At 47.9% G+C, this 19,868-nt stretch overlaps 1 protein-coding gene across 2 annotated transcripts; it reads right to left on the bottom strand.

The window, feature by feature from the left end:
• Positions 1-6,516: 6,516 nt before the first annotated feature.
• Positions 6,517-18,865, bottom strand: PLAUR (plasminogen activator, urokinase receptor). 2 transcript variants are annotated; one of them, XM_006208589.4, is made up of 7 exons: positions 18,651-18,865; positions 16,943-17,053; positions 15,664-15,807; positions 9,889-10,041; positions 9,183-9,317; positions 7,974-8,120; positions 6,517-7,083 (listed from the first exon to the last, which is right to left on the bottom strand). In XM_006208589.4, the coding sequence occupies exons 1-7, from the start codon at positions 18,709-18,711 to the stop codon at positions 6,830-6,832; spliced, it is 1,005 nt and encodes a 334-aa protein (XP_006208651.1). In that variant the 5' UTR covers positions 18,712-18,865; the 3' UTR covers positions 6,517-6,829. The 2 variants fall into 2 exon arrangements, with proteins under 2 accessions (XP_006208651.1, XP_072823045.1); XM_072966944.1 differs by lacking the exon at positions 18,651-18,865 and adding an exon at positions 17,496-17,824.
• Positions 18,866-19,868: the final 1,003 nt, after the last annotated feature.

Below are 19,868 nucleotides of genomic sequence, written 5' to 3'. Positions count from 1 at the left end.
CAATGGACTTTAGCTCCCAGCACTGGGTCCTCAGTACCCAGTTCCCAGCATCCTGTCTGTCCTCAGGACCCAAGCTCCATCAACCTTTGTATCCCCAGGATCATGGCTCCCAGCATCCTCTCTGTCCTTGGGACCCAATCTTCCATCAAACTCTATGTCCCCAGGACTACAGCTCCAAGTGATTCCTTTCCCTTTCAATTCTGTTTACCTTTCTCTAAACTGGGGAAAGAGGCGTTCAGGCTGGATAATCTTGTATCCTCCCAGGGCTCACATTCTGTGTATTAGGATAGGTGAGAGAGAAATGTCCAACTTGGATTTGGGATAATGGATTAAAGGGTAGCTAAGAATTGTCTTTCCTCCCAAGAACCTATAGGTCTCATAGTCAATGCTCTAACAGATTGGTATCTCCTGCTCCAGCTTCAGGGTACCCTGGGGGATGTTGGTTTGGCTCTCATCGATCTTCTTGGGGTCCCACCTTTTCTTCCACCTGAGGACATTATGAGAGTGGTGGTCCTGTCCCTATGCTTCTCCAGGGTACTTTATCCATTAGGGTTTCCATACAGGTCACAGAAAATCCAACCCAACTGGCTTAAGAAAAATGATTGTTTCACATATAAAAGTCTTGGATATGGCTGACTTCAGCATGGTCTGTTCTAAGGATAAATGGTCCTCTCATGTTGCAAGATGGCTGCCTCTGGGGGTCACACTTTTCCTTCACATTTGGAGAGGAGTAGAGAGGGGGAAAAAGACAGAAAGACAGACTGAGAGAGCCAGATCGTGGGAGACTGAGCAGAAGAAAGAGAAAGGGAAAGAAGAAAGAGACTTGAAGAAGCCTCCTCAGCAAAGTGGGGAAGTATTTTTCCTTAGAAGCCCCCCCCAAAACCTTTCATTGTGTCTCATTGGTCCAGACAATGCCACCTGCCTATCGCTGAACTAATATCAATGGCCAGGGGATGAGATTGTGTTTATTAAATTAGACATGAGCCACAGGCTCCCCCTATCCCCAGGTCAGAGGTGAAATTAGCTTTCTCAAACAGAAGCGTGTATTGGGGAGATAACTCCTGTGCCTGCTATTTTGGGGGCTGGGATGGGCTACACACTGTGAGCAGACCATTCTTGAGTTTCTGAAGTCTTGGGGTGGTTCAGAGTTTGTCAGTTGTTTTCTCAGTATCATTTGTGAGATAACAGAAATATATGTTGGTCTCTGCCCCCTGGTTCCTGATGCAGAGTGCTTGAAACCCTTGTTAATTTCCTATATGATAAGAGCATCAGGAGCATCTTTTGTTCTAACATTTGGTCTCTGACCACAGTTCCTGACACAGGACTCCTGAAACCTGTGTAATTTCCTGGGTGATAAGAGTGTCTTTTGTCCGAATAGGTGACTCTTGGTGGGTCCTGATGAGGGCTGCTCAATGGAAAGACCAAACCTGATGACAAGCTTGAAATTTTCAGCCCTACTTCCCATTCTCTAGAAAACAGAGAAGGGCTAAAAATGGGCTTAATGATCCATCATGCTTAGAGAAATCCCAGTGGTGTGGGGTTTAGGTTCTGGGTTGGTGAACATATGCAGGTGCTGGGAGAGTGACTTGCCCAGAGAGGGCATGGAAGCTTGGTGCCCCTTCCCACACATTTTGCTCTATGCATCTCTTCCATCTGGATGCTGATATAGATCCTTTATAATAAACCAGTACACATAAGTAATCATTTTCCTGAGTTCCGTGAGATGTTCCAGCAGATTAATCAAACCTGAAGGGGAGGTCTGATTTATAGCCAGTCAGAAGCACAGGTAACAATCTGGACTTTCGATTGTCATCTGAAGTGGGGAGTGTGGGACTGAGCCTTTAACCTGTGGGATCAGATGCTGTTTCCAAGTAGATCGTGTTAGAATTAAGCTAAGCTGTAGAACACCCAGCCAGTGTCACCAAGAATTGCTGGGTGAGGGGAAAAAACCCCACACATTTGGTGACCAGGGTGTTGTGAGTTTAGCAGTGGTGTGAGAGCAAAGGAGACACACAGGAGAAAGACACAGCAGGGAAGAACTGGGTTTTTCCCCACCGTATACAGGAAGAAGACTCATTTTCCCCCCTAATACATATTCCTTGCCCCTTTGTTCCTTCCTTAGAGAATCCTGATTTTGTTTAGGCATAAACCTTTCTTTAGTAGCCAGATGATGTGGGGAAGCCCCAGGAGTGAGGTCAGAACATACTTTGCCAAATATTGTGGTTCCATGCCCCCTTCCAGTGAATACTCTAGGCATGAGGGTATGAAACAAGTCAGGCAAATAAAACGTGAGGGGGGCAAGTCAGCCTGGAAGTTTGGGGATAAGCTTTCTTTGTTTTAAAAAAGAGACCCAAGAAGAGATGGCCCTTTGTTATTGCCTCTGACTGTGGGTGTGATGCCTGGAACTGCAGCAGCCATCTTGAGGCCATGAGTTGGATACGCTTGAATGGATCCTTTGGGATATAATGGAAACACTGAATTAGTCAACACAGGAACTGTCCTAACCTATGATCTCTTGTTCTGCGAGATAATCAATTTCCTCTCTGTTTCAACCATTTTGAGTTGGGTCTCCTCTTAAATACAGCCCTGGCCACCATATTGCCTGTAATTCATGCAGAATATGTGGAAGCAGCCCTGCCTGCAGATTAAAACATTCTAAGTGGTAGTCTTCTTTTTCACTTGCTCCCCCATCTTTGTGGTAGGATCTCTCTCACAGAGGTTGTTTCCCCAGCTCTGGCCGAGTGGGCTGTGTACCATGAGAACTGCAGGAGCAGTGGATGCCTGTTTACAACCTGAAAAACTGTATTTGATGGCTTTGATGTAAACTTCCCCAGCCGTAGCAAAGCGGGTTGTAGGCAGAGCCCTGACCCAAACTGCGCCACATCAGAGGAGAGTCTGTCTTTTAAAATTTTAGAACCAGACACAAGTAGTTCTTAATACTTGACATTTCAAGGTCATATTTGGCTACTATGTTCGACACAGACGAAGGTAGTCTGTGAAGAGATAGAAAAATGAAGTGAAGGTGGGGAGGGTATAGCTCAGTGATAGAATGCGTGCTTAGCATCATGAGGTCCTGGATCCAATCTCCAGTACCAACTTTAAAAATAAATATAAACCTAATTACCTAACCCACCTCAAAAAAGAAAAAATCACTATAAAAAAAAGAAAAAGAAAATGAAAGCCCAGCCACAAGGGAAACCACACATTCAGAGGAGAGGAAGAGTGACAAAGAGAGACAGAGAGACAGATTTTGCAAAACGGAGACAACATTGATTTCACACAGCTTTTCAATTCTGTTTCTTGTCCCTGGTGCAGCCCAGAGACCGAGCTCTTGCTTGGATTCTAAACTTCCAATAACGTGGTCTTTTTCGCTTGAGTCAGCTTAAACCGGTTTTATTTCTTACAACCGAGATCCCTGAACAAAAACTTGGGAGCCATTAACGATGATGTCCTGATCACTAGCTCTGGTGTAGGACATTATGAGAAATGTATCTCTAGCCTCAGTCTCTGCATCATGGAACATGTATTTCTATCCTTTGATCCCCACTGTAGGGCATCATGGGAGATACAGTCCTAGCCTCCAGTCTCTGCCATAGGGTCTCATGGGAGATGCAGTCCTGGCCTCAGTTTCTGCTGTAAGGCATCATGGGAAATGTATTTCTAGCCTCCAGTCTCTGCTGTGGGGTATCAACTGGAGCTAGGCTCCAGATGTCACCCAGGAGAGCAACCCAAGGGCCCCTGAACTGTTTCTATAAAACAAGTAAACCTGTCTTAGGCAAGGAGGCAAGGAAGTGTCCCCCACACCCGCCCCGCGATAATAAAAATCTCTTCTAATAAAAATCTCCCTCTGGGCAAACTTGCAGAACACCAAAACTGATTCTGTCTTCTAGCTGTGTTTACAGGACAAGAACAAGAGGGCCTAACCACAAGCAACTGGTATAAGCTGTGAACTTCCAAACTGGGACAAAGCTCACTCTACAGCTCATTACCATCTCATTGTAATAGTAAGCTCTCCACCCACCCCCGCCATATTGGTTCCACCCAATTCTGACCCAGACTCCAAAGGGCCATCCACACCAGGGTGGAAAAGAGGCCTGAACTACATTCTGGGAAATCGCCACCCATTTCCAGAAATCAGAATGACACAAGACCCCTGTCCCCAATAACCGTCACCCTTTTCTATAAAAAGCTTGTCCCTGTGAGTAATCAGGGAAAAGGTGCCTTTAGAGCATGAGCTCCCCTTCTCCATTCTCTGACCATTGAACACAAGACTGTCTTGCTTGCACCAAACTCCGTTTCATTATCGGCAGGGAGAACCTGAGCAGGAAAGAAATCCCTGACGAACCAGGGCATTTTGGTTCCACTAGGGTCTCTTGTCTAATTTGGTAACACAATCTCTGCTGTAGGGCGTCACGGGAGAGGTGAAACTAGCCTCAGTTTTCATTATGAAGCATCTCAGAAAATGTCATTTTAGCCTCATCTCCACCTTAGAGCATCAAGGGAGATATAGCCCTAGCCCAGGTTTTGTCATAAGATACCATGGGAGATGTGTTCTTTCCTTCCTTCCCTCCTTCCTTTCTGTGTCACCTGATGTATCCTGGGCACTATTCTAGGTACTGGGAATACAGTAGTGAGCAAATGAAAGGCCCTGCCCTGTATGGAGATTATAGTGGGGAAAATTAGCCAAAAAAACCCCACAAGCAAGTGACTGTTCCAGCCAACCACTGCAGCATAACAAAATACCCCCAAACTCCACCTTGTAAAACCATAACCTCTTTACTTTGTGATTCTGTGGGTTGGGAATTTGAGCGAGGCACAGTGGGATCAGTGCCTATCTGCTCCACAATGGACTGGGGCTAAAATGGGCTGCCTTCAACAGCTGGAGATGGACAGGCTGATTCATCTGGGGCCACAGATCTGAAACCTTGGTTCTGGCTGTTGCCTGATGTTGCAGGTTGAATTGTGTCTCCCCAAAATATATGTTAAAACCCTAACACCCAGGTTCTATGAATGTGACCTTATGTGGAACTAGGTAGGGTCTTTGCAGATGTGAATAAGATGAGGTCATACTGAGGAGGGTAGTATAGCTCAGTGGTAGACTGCGTGCTTAGCATGCATGAGGTCCTGGTTCAACCCCCAGTACCTCCATTAAAAAAAAACAGTTGAGGTCCTACTGGATTAGGGTGGGCCCCTAAATCCAATGCTGGTATCCTGATAAGGGGAGAGAGATTTGGAGACACATAGCCATATTCACAGAAAAGAAGGCCACATGATGACACAGGTGGAGACTGGAGTGATGCAGTCACAAGACAAGGACCACCAAGGACCATCGGCAAAACCCCCGGAAGCGAGGAAGAGGCCAGGAAGGATTCTTCCCCAGAGATTTTAGAAGGAGCATGGCTCTGCCAACACCTTGATTTCGGACTTCTAGCATCCAGAAGTCTGAGAGAATAAATTTCTGTTGTTTGAAGCCACCTCATCTGTAAGTTGGCAGTAATTTATCATGGCGACTGCAGGAAATGAGAACAGTTGGGTTTCCTGGGTCTCCTGCACGTTACATCTGCCGAGGTTGCCATGTTCAGGGTTGCTCCTGCGCCCACTTGGCGGGTGCCTGGGCTGAGATGGCTGGAACATCTCAGGCTCTCTCTCCAGTGGGCGTCCGTGCACAAGTAGCTTGGGTGTCCTCAGAGCAGGGCAGAAAGACTCTGATGTGGCAGCTGGCTTCCCCCAGAGCTGGACAGTTTCTTAAAGCCTGGGCCCAGAACATGGCGTCGCATAACTTCCACCACATTCTATTGGCCAAAGCAGTCACAGAACCCCTCATGTTCAAGAGGTGGAGATATCGACCCCACCTTTTTAAGCTACCACAATGACAGTTGGGGGCTGTTGTTTGGAGGAGATCCTAAAAAGAAACGTTGTCCCTCATCAGCCCCCAAATACCATGGAAAATGTTCTTTTTCTTCATATGCCATTGGGCTTATGGGAACGTATTTTTTTTTTTGTCTCTGTGGGTTTGCCTCAGCAAATCATGGGAAACACCCATTCTTCAATGTTGCGCTCAAAGAGTGCCATTGAAATGCTAGTTCTGTCCTTTTCTCAGTCAGTCTGAGAGCATCCTAGGAAATACAGCCCAGCCTTTATCTCTTGCCCCCAGAGCAGCAGGGAAATGTAGTTCTATCCTTACTCCCCGTTGCAGGGCATCCAGGGGTTATGTCCTATTTGATCTCCTGTCTCAGAGCCCCCCAGGAAATGCAGTCACATCTCCTTAGAACAAAGTAGTCTTGACCTTTGGAGTTTGGGAGAAGAGACTAGAAGATTAGTGCTTGGATGAGTGAGTTGGAAGGTTGCATCTGGAGCCCAGAAATAGAGGTGGGAACAGCTTAGGGCAGAAACTTACATGGGGTAGCTTCCAAAGCTGGGGCCTTGAATGTCTGGGTCCTACAATGTGACCCCTAATTCTAGGAGCCTGAGGAAAGGTGCCATTCATTCATTGTCTATGGAAAAGGGTAGATCTGGCCTTGTTCACTGGTACAAAAAACTTTATTTAAGTATAAAACATTAAATAAAACAAATATTAATTAATAATAACGATAGTGGCAACAATATTAATTATCACAAGAGCTCTCACCTGCTGGCCCGCAGCCTTCTCTAGCTTTTCTCCTCTGGTTCTCACAGCTCTATGAGATAGGGGTTTTGACAGCTGGGAAAACTAAGGCCCAGAGAGGGCAGCATACTGGCCTGAGGTCACACAGCAAGTCTGCTTGGATGGGAGCTGAGGGAAGAGCAAAGGGGACCCCTGGATCCAGCCAGGGCAGGAGGAATGTGGGGTTCAGGTCCAGAGGAGAACGCCTCCCCAAAGTCGGGCGGTCACAAGCAGGATGACAATGAGGTTGAGGTGAGCGGGGCCAGACCGGTGGGCGCCCCCAATGCGGGGCTGGATGTCCAGGGCTGGATTGTTACAGCCATTTCCAGTACAGCATGAGACGTTGACATGGGTGAGGCCGAAGGCTTCAGCCACCTGGAGGTCTTGGCACCAGGAGGGGGCTGCACAACCTCTTATGGTGTAGCTTGGGTTCCCCAGCCCTGAGGAGAGAGAAGATCGTGTGAGGCTCCCAGCTCTCGGGCCTGGCCTGGAATCCCTGGGCGACTTGCCACCTTGTGAATGCTGCCCCGAGAAAGCAACAGTTCTAAGTGTGGTCCCGGGACCCCCTGGGGTTCCCTCTGCCCCTTCCAGGGGATCTGCGAAGTCAAAAGTATTCTCATAATAATACTAAAACGTCATATGGCTTTTTTTGCTCTCACAAGTGTACAATAGGTTTCCCAGAAACCTCAAGACACGCGATCTTGCAACAGACAAGATATGAGAAGCAGACAGGAGAATCCAGCTGTCTTCTATTGAGCCAGATGTTAAAGAGATTGCAACATGGCAGAACAATGCCAGTCTTCTCGTTCAGTTTTTTTTATTTTGGAAAATATCTTCCCCCAACCCCCATAAAAATATGTTACGCTCTCATGCAATGAGTTTTCAATTGTTCTTTAAAATGAATAAATACATCTTTCAAAATCTCTCAGTTTTAATTTCGAATACAGTAAATATTTATCGATATAACTGACACAAACAATAATTTTTAAGAGCACGAAAGCATTTTGAGACCCAAAAGCTTGAGAACCCCTGGAATATTAGAATCCGCCCAGGACTTCGTGGGATGGAATCCCACCAAGTCCGCAGGAAGGCCCGCCCACCTAGGGGAAGCCCCACCCCCGAGAAGTCCGCATCTCTGTGGCCAAAATGACCATTTTCCAATGAACAAGTCCTAATTCCTTACTACTCTTTGCACCCTCCTGAAAGAAGTCCTACCTTTTCCAACAGGAAGGTCCACCTCAATTAAGTCCAGCTTAACGGGAAGTTAACCTCTTGCAGAACCCCCGCCCCTCCACTAAGCATCCTCTCCCAGCCTCTTAAAGGGCCTCACCATTAGTGCCTGTGGCTTCCAGACATTGATTCATGGGACCTCGGCATTCAGTGAGGGAAGACTCTTCGGAGGAACATCCATGGGTGCTATTCCCCTCACAGCTGTAACACTGGAAACCATTCAGTGGCAGGTTTTGAAGCTCCAGGACTTGGGAGAAGACAAGTGACCCAGAAACCACGGAAATTAGCACAGAGGGTTCACAGCGTTACCTCCCCAGCCCGCGCGCGATGTCGTGCAGCCCCCTTGTGGTCAGGCATTTGAACATCACCCTCTTTGGAGGGTTCTCTAGGGCCTGTGAGAGAAATCCCAACTTCCAGCTCCCCACTCACCCGTATCTATCCAGGTACTGGGTAAGACAAAACAGTCCCCGCCCTCAGAGGACTTACAATTTAGAGCTACACTGTCCAATATGATAGCCACCAGCCCCATGTGGTTGTTTACATTTAAATTGAAATCAGTACTCACAGGTGGCCAGGGCTGCCATATTGGACAGTACAGATATAGAACCTTTCCATCACCGTGGAGAGTTCTGTTGGACAGTACTGGTTTACAGAGACAGAGTAACACAAATGATCTAGATGATACTGGAGGGCAGAGATAGGGAAGTTTTCCCTGAGGATGACGCTTTAAAGCTGAGACTCAACAAATGAGAAGGAGCCAGTCAGGTGAACTCCTGGGGAAGATTGTGTGTCAGGGTACTGCATGTGCAAAGGCCATGAGGCAGGATGGAATTTGGCAGTTGTAGAAATGAGATGAAGACCATGAGGCAGACATAGGGTCTAGGAGAGCCTTTGAGTTTCATTCTAAAAGCAAGGGGAAGTCATTGAAGTGTTTGCGGAAGGAGAGTGACATGATCTGATTTACATTAAAAAAAACCACTCTTGCAGCTGTGTTGAACATTGCAGGAGAGGCAGCAGGAAGACCAGCAAGGAGGTCATTGCAGCAATCTAGGTGGGAGGCCATGGTGGCTTGGACCAGGTGGTGAGCCGTGGAAGGACTGAAGAGGATGTAGGAGCATAAAAGAGGATGCAGGTCTTCATGAAGATTTGCTAGTTTCATTGAATTTCTCACAGAATCCTTCTTTGAGGGAGGGCTTGATAGGTCCATTTTTCAGAGAAGGAAACAGAGAGGAGGGTTTGCCTGCCAGCGAGCCACAGTCAGCCTGAGCATACCTCCTCGCCCCGATCCTGGGGATCCCCTGACTCTTACCTGGGCCCCCATTGCATTTTGTGGTGTTGCAGCACCGCAGGAAGTGGAAGGTGTGGTTGTTGTGGAAGCCGGTTGGGCCTGGGCAGCCTGGAAGGTTGCCGCAGCCCCGGGTGTGGCGCTCATCCCTTGGACTCTCTGTAGGGGACAGAGGAGGTGGTCAGATTGCTAATGTGGGCTGAGACTGGATTTGCCCACTGCAGCAGTTGACTGTCTGTCCTCTGCTTCATTCTTCATTGTAAGACCCTCATTTTCTTTGGGGCAGCCATATATTCCAGCCAAAAGATGCAATTTTCAGCCTCCATAGGTGTAGCCATGTGGCTAAATTCTGGTCAGTGTGATCTACAGTAGAAAAATTTTATGGGACTTACAGAAAGGAGAATCGTTACAAAAGGAGGTGTGCCCCTTTTTTGCCCCTTCTTTTCCTCTTCCTCTTTCCTGGAACTTGGTCTTGAGACCTCGAGTTCCAGCAGCCATCTTGGACTATGAGGCAATCTTGAGAATGGAAGCAATATGTAAGAAATGAGAAGGCACCTGGATTCCTGGTGACTGTGGAACGGTCCTAGTGGCCCTGGACTTCCTATCACTGGATCTTTTGTGTGAGTACTAACTTTGTACCTTGCTTAAATCCCTGTTCTTTTGGGGTTGTTTAGTGCAGCCTTGGGGAGGAGCAAAGCAGGGAGGCGTGGATTGGCAAGTTGGGACTCACCTTCTAGGCTCCGGTGAGTTACCACCTCCAGGCACTGTTCTCCAGGGTTGTGGCACTGCAGGCTCTGGTCCCAGCCCCTCTCACAGCTCAGGTCTGATGAGGCACAGGAAGCACATTCGAGGTAATGCCTTCGAGGAAAGATAGGAGGCCGACCTGTTTGGGGAGGAGCAGGAGGGTGAGACTCTGGGGAAGAGCCCTAGAGACCCAGCTCCCTCAGTATCAGTTCCTCCTTATCTCACCCTTCAGCCAGTCATCAAGTTCCGCCCACTCCATCTCCTGAAACTTTCTAGAATCCATCCCCTCCTTTCCAGCTTCATCATCAGGTCAGACCTCCTTCAAAACCAGCTTCCTCTCTGGCCTCCTGGTTTCCATTCTTGCCCTTCCCACCCCAGAGCATCCCACATGGCCCTAGAAGGATGCTTCTAATACTCAAATCCAACCCTGCTTCTCCTCTGCTCAAAACCCCTCCATGGGTCCCCAGTGCTCTCAGAATTAAATCCAAGAAACCCAGTGCAGCATTCAAGGCCCATCAAAGGCTGGGTCCTGGCCACCTTTACTGCCTCATCTACCTCCACTACCCCCTCAGACTCTGCTCCACACCGACTTCCCTCAGTCCCCGAGTGTATCTGCTGCGTGTCATCCAGCCTTTGCATCTGCTGTTGCCTTTGCCTAGAACACTCTCCCTATCTCCTACTCATTCTTCAGGGGTCATCTTCTCCAATTTCACCTCCTCCAAGAAGCCCTCCTCAACCTCCCAGGCTGTATCAGGTGCCCTACTGGGCTCCCCATTTCCAGCCCTGCCCATTCTGGATCATCCCTGTCTGGTGCCAAGTCTGTTTCCCTTACTGGAGCCCATCCCAGGAGGGTAGGACCAGGGCTGTCTTGGTCACTACTATGTCCCAACATGACCCAGCAGAGGGGCCAGGGCCAGAGAAGATCTTCAATAAATATTTGTTAAATGAATGAATGAATGAATGAACAATTCCTTATGTTGTTCCCTGAGATAGCCAGCCTCCAAGATGGCCCCCAATGATCCCTGCTTCCTTATACCTGTGCCTTTGTGTAGTCCCTTCCAATAAATAATAGAGCTCAGGGGAGGGTATAGCTCAGTGGCAGAGTGTGTGCTTAGCATGCACAAGGTCCTGGGTTCAATCCCCAGTACCTCCACTAAAAAATTAATTTAAAAAACCTAATTAGTCCCCCCAAAACCCCCCAAATAAAATAAAATAGCTGCTTAATAAATTAAAAACAAAAAAAGAATAGAGCTGACCAGACCTGTGGAACTAATAGGATATTGTGGATATGACGTGTGTGACTTCTGCGCTAGATCATGTAAGACATCACCACTTCTGCGTGGCTCTCTCTTCAATCACTTGCTCTTCAATCACTTGCTCTGGGGGAGACCAGCTGCTGCCATGTTGTAAGGACACTGAAGCAGCCCCACCGTGAGGTCTACGTGGTGAAGAACAGAGGCCTTGGCCAAAGCCATGGGAGCAGATCATCCACGTGAGAGACACTACCTTGGGCACATTCAGATGACTGCAGCCCACTGTCAAACTCTGACTACAACCTCATGAAAGATCCAGAACTGCCTAGCTAAACCACTCCCAGATTCTTGACCTTCAAAAACTTAGTGAAATAATGCTTTTTTTTAAAGTTTTAAGGCAATCTGTAATGTGGCAATAGATAATTAAAACACTACCCAATTGTGTCAGAGGTCAAAGCTTCATGTGATGGAGCTGTGATAACTTTGCCTCTCACACAGACCTCCCAATCCAGGCCAAGTGGATTAAGAGTTAATTTTCCCTGGAAACACCAGTCATTCCTCTGCCCAGATCTTGGCTCACACTGCTCTAAAGCCTGGCATGCCCTCCCCTTCCTGACCCCAGATGTCCAAGTTGAGTTTGGGCCAAGTCTTAGAGAAATTAGAGGGCTGTCTCAGCCAAGGCTCTCAACTGGCAGGCCAGCAGCTGTAATTCGGTGAATCATTTATAGCCAAAGCCAAATCTTTCTCACCAACCATCCCCAAAAGAAGAATAACTGAAAGGCCAACAACCCATGTCCTCTCATGTGAACTCCCATGAAAATGGAAGCATGAATTACCATTATTGCCAAAATGGCAGCCTTCACATCCCCACACCTGTACCCCCAAGTGCCTCCTGGAGGTCTCCTGGCCATCCGTCAAACACCTGAATCTCTGTATGCCCCAAATGGGACTCTCCATCTTCTCCAAATCGCTCCTTCTCCTGAATTCCACATCTCTGAGATGGTCTCATCCAGTCCCTCAGGGTAGAAACCTGGCAGACTCTTTGATCCTCCATATCTAGGCATCAGTCTGAATACTCCCACTTCCCTGTCTTCAAGTTCTGTAATCCTTTTGCTTGGCTGTTTCTCATCTCCACGAAGCCCATCTATTGAGTTCTTAATTTTAGTCACTGTTCTCTGTTTCCTGTTTGACTCATCTTAAAAATGGATTCCAGATATCCACTAAAAATTATCCTTTCCTCTGTTTTCTTGATTATGTTGATCATTGCTATTTTAAAGTTCCCTGTTTAGTAACTCCAATATCTGATTCATGATATGTCTGTTTTTACTGTGGGATTTTTCTCTTGGTTTCTGGTCAGCTGGTTCTTTCTATTTTCTTCAGGATATCTTGTACGTTTTGATTAGATGCCAGACATAGATGATAATTTGTCACGGCTCTAAATGATGTTATCTTCTTCCAAAGAGGATTCAGTTTTCTTCCTGTCGAAGATCAGATGTAGGCATTTTGGGGTCTGGTCTATTTCAGTTTTGCCCTAACTCCTAGCATGTGGTCTCAGAGGGAAGCCTGAGACCTCTCTTTCCAACTTGGCAACTTCGTTCCCCCAGCATCATATGCCTGCTGGAGTCTCTGCTCAGTTCTGTAGCTTCCCAGAGACTATTTTCTGTAGAGTTTCTTGGAGTCTCACCCTATGCATGTACAGCTTGCCAACGCACTGAAGGAAATTTGCAGATTTGGGGACTCCCTTTCCTGTGGTGCCATGCATTCTAGGATTTTACTTCTCATTTTTCCAGACACTCTGGCAGCCCCAGACTCCAACCTCTGCCTTCTCAGTCTAGCAACGATCGTTTTCTATTTGTGTTCTATTTCCCTTCCACAGCAGAGAGCTGGAAAGTGCACTCAAGGAAAAAGCCAGCTTGTCTGTGGAATTCAACTTCTGTGCTTCCCTTATTTCAAAGATTGGAGCACCTCCACTTCCTTTCTTCATTTGCTGCTCTTGAGTTACTTCAATAATTGTTTATGGGGAGGCAGGGGAGGGTATAGCTCAGTGGTAGAGTGCGTGCTTAGCAGGCATGAGTTCCTGGGTTCAATCCCCAGTACCTCCGTTAAAAAAAACAAACTAATTACCTCCCCAACCAAAAAAAAATTGTTTATAGTTTGTCCAGGGTTTATAGCTGTTATTGGCAAGGGGGTTGGTGTGATACAAGTGACTCCACATGACCAGAACTGCAAACCAACTCCTTACGTCTAATCCATCGCAAAGTCCTGCTTTGTAAATAGCCCTTAAATCCTTGCACTTCTCTCCATGGGCACAGTGGACACTTTTTTCTTTATCTGGACAACCTCACCTACCTCCAAGTTGGTCCTCTCTCATTTACCCGCTTTCCATCATTGCTTCCCTGCAATCTACCTTCCACTCAGAGGTCAGAATAATTTGCTCAAAAATACAAACCAGATCTTGGCACACTCTACTTAAACCCTTTCATGACCTCCCACTGTTCCCCAGATAAAATCTCTATTTCCCACCACAGCCTAGAAGGTCCTATGTAATGTGACCTCGCCAATTTCATCAGTTCCTCTTGTCCCATCTTTCCCTTCCTCCAGCCATGCTACTTTCACCCACCTCTGGGCCTCTGTATCTGTTGCTCCCTCCATCTGAAAAATCCTTTCCCTTGTCTTTTGACCAGTCTGACTCCTACTCATCCCTCAAGATCTAGGTTAGCTGATGCTTCCTGTAGGAAACCTTCCCTGACCTGAATCAAGTATCTCCTCTAGGGTCCACAGCCCTTACTCTTCACTCATCTCAGCCCTGATCACTTCGGCCTCTGTTTCTCCTATCTCAGCCCTGAACTGTGCTTCCCTGTTACATCTCTGACCTTTCTGGTCTGTTTCTCTGATCATGGTCCTGACTCCTTTGCCTGTGCTCCCCTATCCCAGCTCTGAATCATCTGGGCAGTCACTGTCTGGTGATGAGTCTGTTACCACCACCCTCCCCCCACACACATACCCAAAAACACAGTGGACCATGGGGCCCAAGGCTGCCTTGGTCTTGCTGTGTTCTCAGTATCGCATAAGGGCAGGATGCGGTTTAACCAACCTTCTAGTCACCACAAGCAGGGTACGATGGCATTAGAAATGGGGCTGATATAGGTTTATCAGTTGTTAAATTACTGAATTAACAGCTGCTGCCCAAGCTCCTTGGTGGACCCTTGACCACACCCAACTCTCTTTAGAACCCACATGTCCCTGAGACCCACACCAGACCCAGCAGGAGGCTCCAGGGGAGCCTGTTCTGCTTGGTCAATGCCTTCTGCAATGACCAGGACTGTTAAATATTTGGACTATGATCTCTGGTTACAAGTATTACTTAGACTCAATGTTAGTGCTTTCCTTCAGCACATCTAACAGGGAGAGGAAGCTGGCATCCTCTCTCTTGTCACTTCCTTGAAAACAAACGTCTGAATCAGTCCCCATCAACAAATGAAAGTTTGAGGTCAGGATGAATGAGAATCAAACAGAGTCAGGCGGGATGAGGAACAAACAAAACCCCAGCACAGATGAAGTCCCTCCGCTTACTGACGTCATTGTGACGAGAATGGCTTTCTCACCTATTTCCTTCCTCACTAGGGCCAGAAAGAGGAATCGCAGCCTGACCAGGCAACAAGGGCCCATTCTTTCCCCATCCTTCCTCTCTTGTGAGAATTTGGGGACATTTGAGCCTTTTGAAGTCTTTTTCTTAAACTGACCAGAGCCTAAATCCATGAAACAATCAAAGGCTTTGTGAACTTTCTTGACATCATTTTTCGCCACCCAACTCAAGGATCGTGTATTCCCGGGGACTTCCCAAGCCCACAGCACCCTGTCTGATTCCCTCCTTTTTTCACTTCCCTTAAGGACTTTCAGTCGCTGGTATCTCTCTGGTCTTTGTATCTTGGTCCCTTCTTAAGGGATCAAGAAACTAAGCACCTACTGCCTGAACCATCTCCTGCCCCATGAAAAAATTAGATGGCAAAACATCAGTGAGATACCTCACTTACCTTTTGAGTGTATGTATGTGTGTGTGTGTGTAGCTTCTTAAAGGCAGGTGTTGCCTCTTACGCATAACAACCACACACACACGTAAAACACATATGGGATGGGATAGGATTAGGGATGGAGGTGAGTTTGCAGTTGGGAGAGGGATTGGGGACAGTCTGAGATGAGGTGGGGTTGATTAGGGGATGGGGTTAGAGATGTGTTTGGAAGGAGGACAGGTATGAGTTGGAGAATGTTGACAGTAAAATGAAGTTGGGGATGGGATTGGAAGTGAGGTTGAGTTGGGGCCGAGGATGGGGATGGAGCCAGGCTGGAGATGTGTTTGGGATAAGGAAAGGTTTGAGTTGGAGTTGGTAGTGGGGTAAGGCATGGAGTTGGGGTTGGGGTAGCCTAGGATTGGGGACAGGATCAGGATGATGGTGAGGCTGGGTTGGAGATGGTTTGCGGTTGGGGAGGGCCAGGGCTGCCATACTCACTAGGTTTGGGCCGGTTACACAAGTTTGACCCACAGATGGACTCTGTAAGGGTGATGATCTGCATGTCTATCCGATAGCTCATGGTCCTGTTGGTTTTCTCTGGATGGGCACAGCCTCTCTCCACCACCTCCAGCTCCTCATGTCCTGTGAGGGAAGTCTCTTTGTCACTCCAGAGGCTCCTCTGGGCCCAACCAGCCTCTGACACTCTTGGTTATAAGGTCACCCACTCCCAGGGCTGACCCCTACCAATCCTCTCCTCTAGCTTGAGTCCAACTCTGTCTTTTCTAGAGTTATCTACCCTCTCCCTCACCCCTCTACACTGGGAGCCTACTTTCTCTTAGTGACAACCCTATCCCTGGGACCTTCACGATCCATCAACTCCTCCCTTCCAACTTGGTTAACTTAGCCGGGAGATGCCTCAAATAGGAATCTTTAAAGGAAAATGCTTCAAGCTTACCAAAAAGTATTAAAGAATGATATAATAAATATTGTGCATTCATCATCAAACTTTATAAAATATTATCATTTTGCTTATATTTATTTCAGATTTTTTTAAAACAAGATACCAAATTTAAAAGATACTTAAAGCCTCCTGCTTACTTCCCCAAATCCCATTCCCCTTATGCCCTGTCCAGAGGTGTAGGTAATTCTCATACCATGTATACTTAACAGTATATACTATTGTTTATTTGTATATTGTTTACTTTTTTTTGCTCTATACTATTTATATTAAAAGATATCAGATTCTGCAACATGCTTTTTTCTCTCTCAACTTTGTTTTTGGGAAGTATCTATGTTTAACCTGCAGCCCTAGTTCCTTCATTTAAGCTGCTGTGGGTATAAAATGTGTGATTATACCGTCATGTTTCTCCTCTGCTAACGCCTGACTTCAGGGTGTCTCCAGTTTTCCATATCACAAACATTATTGCTAAAAAACATTCTTATACATGTGTCTCTGGTCACGAGTGGCCAAGGTGCTTGAGGTCTCTATATTCCTAGCAGTCCAGCAGCTGGCTGTAGGGTATGCTAATCTTTATCTGTACCAGACATTGCCACATCGCTCTGTTTGGTGGATGCACCAGTTTACCCTCCTAATAGCAGGGTTGGCAGCACCACATCCTCATCGACCTCAGTATTGTCAGATTTTTAAGTGCTTGTCGATCTGGTGTGCGTGAAACGGGTCTCCTTGTCCTTTTCATGAGCATTTCCCTGATTACTTGTGAGGTAAGATTTCTTGGTCACTCGGCATTCTCTGCCACGCTGGAGTCGGGGAGCTCACCTTCCCGTATGCGCAGGACTGTGGTCCTGCAGAGGTCCTGGCCGGGGGAACACTCTTCCACCCTGCAATTCCCGTTGCTTTTACACAGCATGCACTGCAGGCCCCAGGAGGCTGGGGCAGAGAGAGGAGAGGAGAGGACAGGTGTTATTGCTCCGCACCAGGATCCGCCTCTCGCCCCCTGGAGCCCCGATACCAGCACCAGGCCTCCAGGCCCTGTGCACTCAGGTTCACACTCCACTTCTGCCCGCCCTTCGGTTCCTAGGCTGGGTTCCCGCGGGCTGTAATTCCAGTCTATCTTTAGACCAACGTTCTATCTCCGCCTTCTACCCTACTGTTCCTTCGCGGCCCACAGGTCCTTCCTACTTCCTGCCCCTGCACGTTTTCCCCGTGATCCTGTCTGCGCGCAGGACCTATCCCGAAAGGCCGATCCCCACCATCTCTGCAGGTCTGGACGTTTTAGCCCTGCTCCCATTTAGGTCCTTTTCGCAACCCCACCTGCCCTCTCTCGGTCTATTCCGCCTCGTGAGCTCCCCTCGGGGTGTCCTATCCTCACCTACTCCAGTCGATCTTTACCTTCTACCCTCGTTCCCGGTGCCCCCCGCTAATGCCCACAGGTTCTACTCCCCTTGGTGGCCTCCCCTCAGCGTTCTGTCGCCACCCAGTAGTTCGCGCCAAACTTCTAACTCCGCCCATGAGCCCTGCGGAGATTCTAACCCCAACTAAAGTGGCGTCCTCAGCAGTGTTCGCCCCGCCCACTAGCTGTTCCCGAGCTATTAGCCCTGCCCATTGGCTCCACGCCAATATTCTGACCCCGCCCACTATCTCCGCCCCAGTGCTATAGCCCCGCCCACTAGCCCTGTCCCAAGGCCTTTTCCTGCGCACCAGAGCTCCTCCGTGGTCCCTTCCCCACTCCAAATTCAGAGTCCTCCCGAGTCATTACTCGTTCTTGGCCTCCCGCGGCCCGGAAAGTTTTCCGAGTTATTCATTACCCAACCACCCAGCCCCTTCCCCCACCTCCCGCCCCGCCCTGACAGTTCCTTCTCTATTTCCTTTCGTTTTTCAAACCTTTTTACATTTTCCAGAGAAAGGGAGTGAGAGGGCCATGTCGGCTAGAGGACAATGTAAAGGAAGGCTCCTCGAAGGACAAGGCTTGGGTCCCCGGAGCCTGGCTCTGCCACGTTCAGCCTGACTCTCGTTAGCCCTTTTGTATAAGGAGCTCTGTCTTCCAAGTGTGTCTGCGTGTCCGTGTGTGTGTTGGTGAGGGGTGGTGGGGCGGAATCAGACATAGTGAGGGGCGATGTGGGAGCCTCTGCGGAGTCAGAATCCCACTTACTCAGTGACCTCGGGTCACTTAGTTCACCTCTCTGTGCCTCCGTTTCCTTCTCTGTGAGCTAAATTGTTCCGCCTGCCCAGTTCGAAATTGCAAGGAAGGCGCTTAGGAGAGTGCCTAGAATAAAGAGTGCACTCATTAAATCGTGGTTGTTAAGTGCCTTCACTCAACTATTACTTAAAGAATGTCTGCTATGTGCCAAGTGCTGTATCGTGTGGGGCTGCAGACAGCAGGAGAATTATTTGAGTTGGAGGAAAGGGGGCCTGGAGACTGCGCCCTTCTCCAACTCATCAGACTCTGAGCTCTCCTCCCCTCCCCTCCCCACTCCCTTCCGGGCCATCGGACCCCGTCCCCTGGGACTCGGGCCCCACCCCCTACCTGGAATGCTGGTCTGAAATGACAACAGCAGCAGCGGCAGCAGCAGCAGCGGGCGGCCCATGTCCGGCGGCCGCTCCTCTCCGTGGTCTCCCGGCACCTCTCAGTCTGGCCCCACGAAGGAGACAGTTTTGTGGCCCTGAGGGCTCCTCCCAGAAATTTTGCGAAAGAACGAGTCAGCCCCAGATGTGTGGGTTATCGTGCACCCTCCCTTCTTCCTCAAAAACTTCCTTCTCAGGGTGCGGCCAGCCTGGAGTGGCGGGGGGGGGGGCGGCTCCTCTCTGACTCATATTGGCCGTGGTCACCTCTGTCATAGACTGCCTGGGTGCAAATTTTCAGTTCTGTCTTCCTGCTATGGGCAAGGGACCTCAGCCCTCGGATTAAAACTCTTCCCCACTAGAAATTTGTGACTGATTATTATATCATATAGGGCTTTCGTTAGTTTCGTCAGGAGGGATAATGGTATTGTGGTTGTGTGGGAAAATGTCTTTATCCTTTAGACGCTGAAATATTTGGGGATGAAATAATATAATGGCTCCAGTTTACCTTAAAACACTTTAGCCAAAAAATAGATATTGCTGTTATGATGGTTTTGTGGTTATGCAGGGAAATTTTTCGTATTTTTTACAGATGCTCATTGAAATATTTAGAGGTTGAATGTCATTGATGTCTGCCTTTCCCTTAAAACACTTTAGGAAAAAAGAAAGGCAAAATAGCAAAATATCTGTATCAATTTTATCAAAGTAACTTACCTGTCTCCTCTGTGTTTGTAAAGATTCAGAATAAGCTTTTTAACAAGGAAAATGAAGTGCAAACAATAGAATAGTCTATCCCTCTCAAGATGCTTCTAATCAGTCAGAGCAATTTAGTGCAGTTGAATTAAATGCCTGAAACAGTCACTGGCCCATATGGAGGGCTCAACAGATTCTTTCAACATTTACTGAGGACCTGCCAGGCACAGGTCCAGGAGCTGGGAACACAGCAGGAAACAAAATCCCTGCCCTTGTGACTGTGACAGTAGGGAGTAAATACCCGTTGTGTAATCTATCACTGTCAGGCAGTGATAAGTAAAATGCAGAAAAACAAACCAGATTGAAGTTACTGCAAGGGTACAAGTGAGGCGAGGTTGGTTTTAAGCCAAGTGATCCAGGAGGGCTTTCCTGAAGAGGTGGCATTTGAGCAGAGACTGAATGTAGTGAGGGAAGAAGTCAGACAGATGGT

This window comes from Vicugna pacos, chromosome 9 (genome assembly GCF_048564905.1).
Source record: "Vicugna pacos chromosome 9, VicPac4, whole genome shotgun sequence".
Taxonomy (NCBI): domain Eukaryota; kingdom Metazoa; phylum Chordata; class Mammalia; order Artiodactyla; family Camelidae; genus Vicugna; species Vicugna pacos.
The sequence above is the reverse complement of the archived record's forward strand: the minus strand, read 5'-3'. Positions and strand labels throughout refer to the sequence as shown.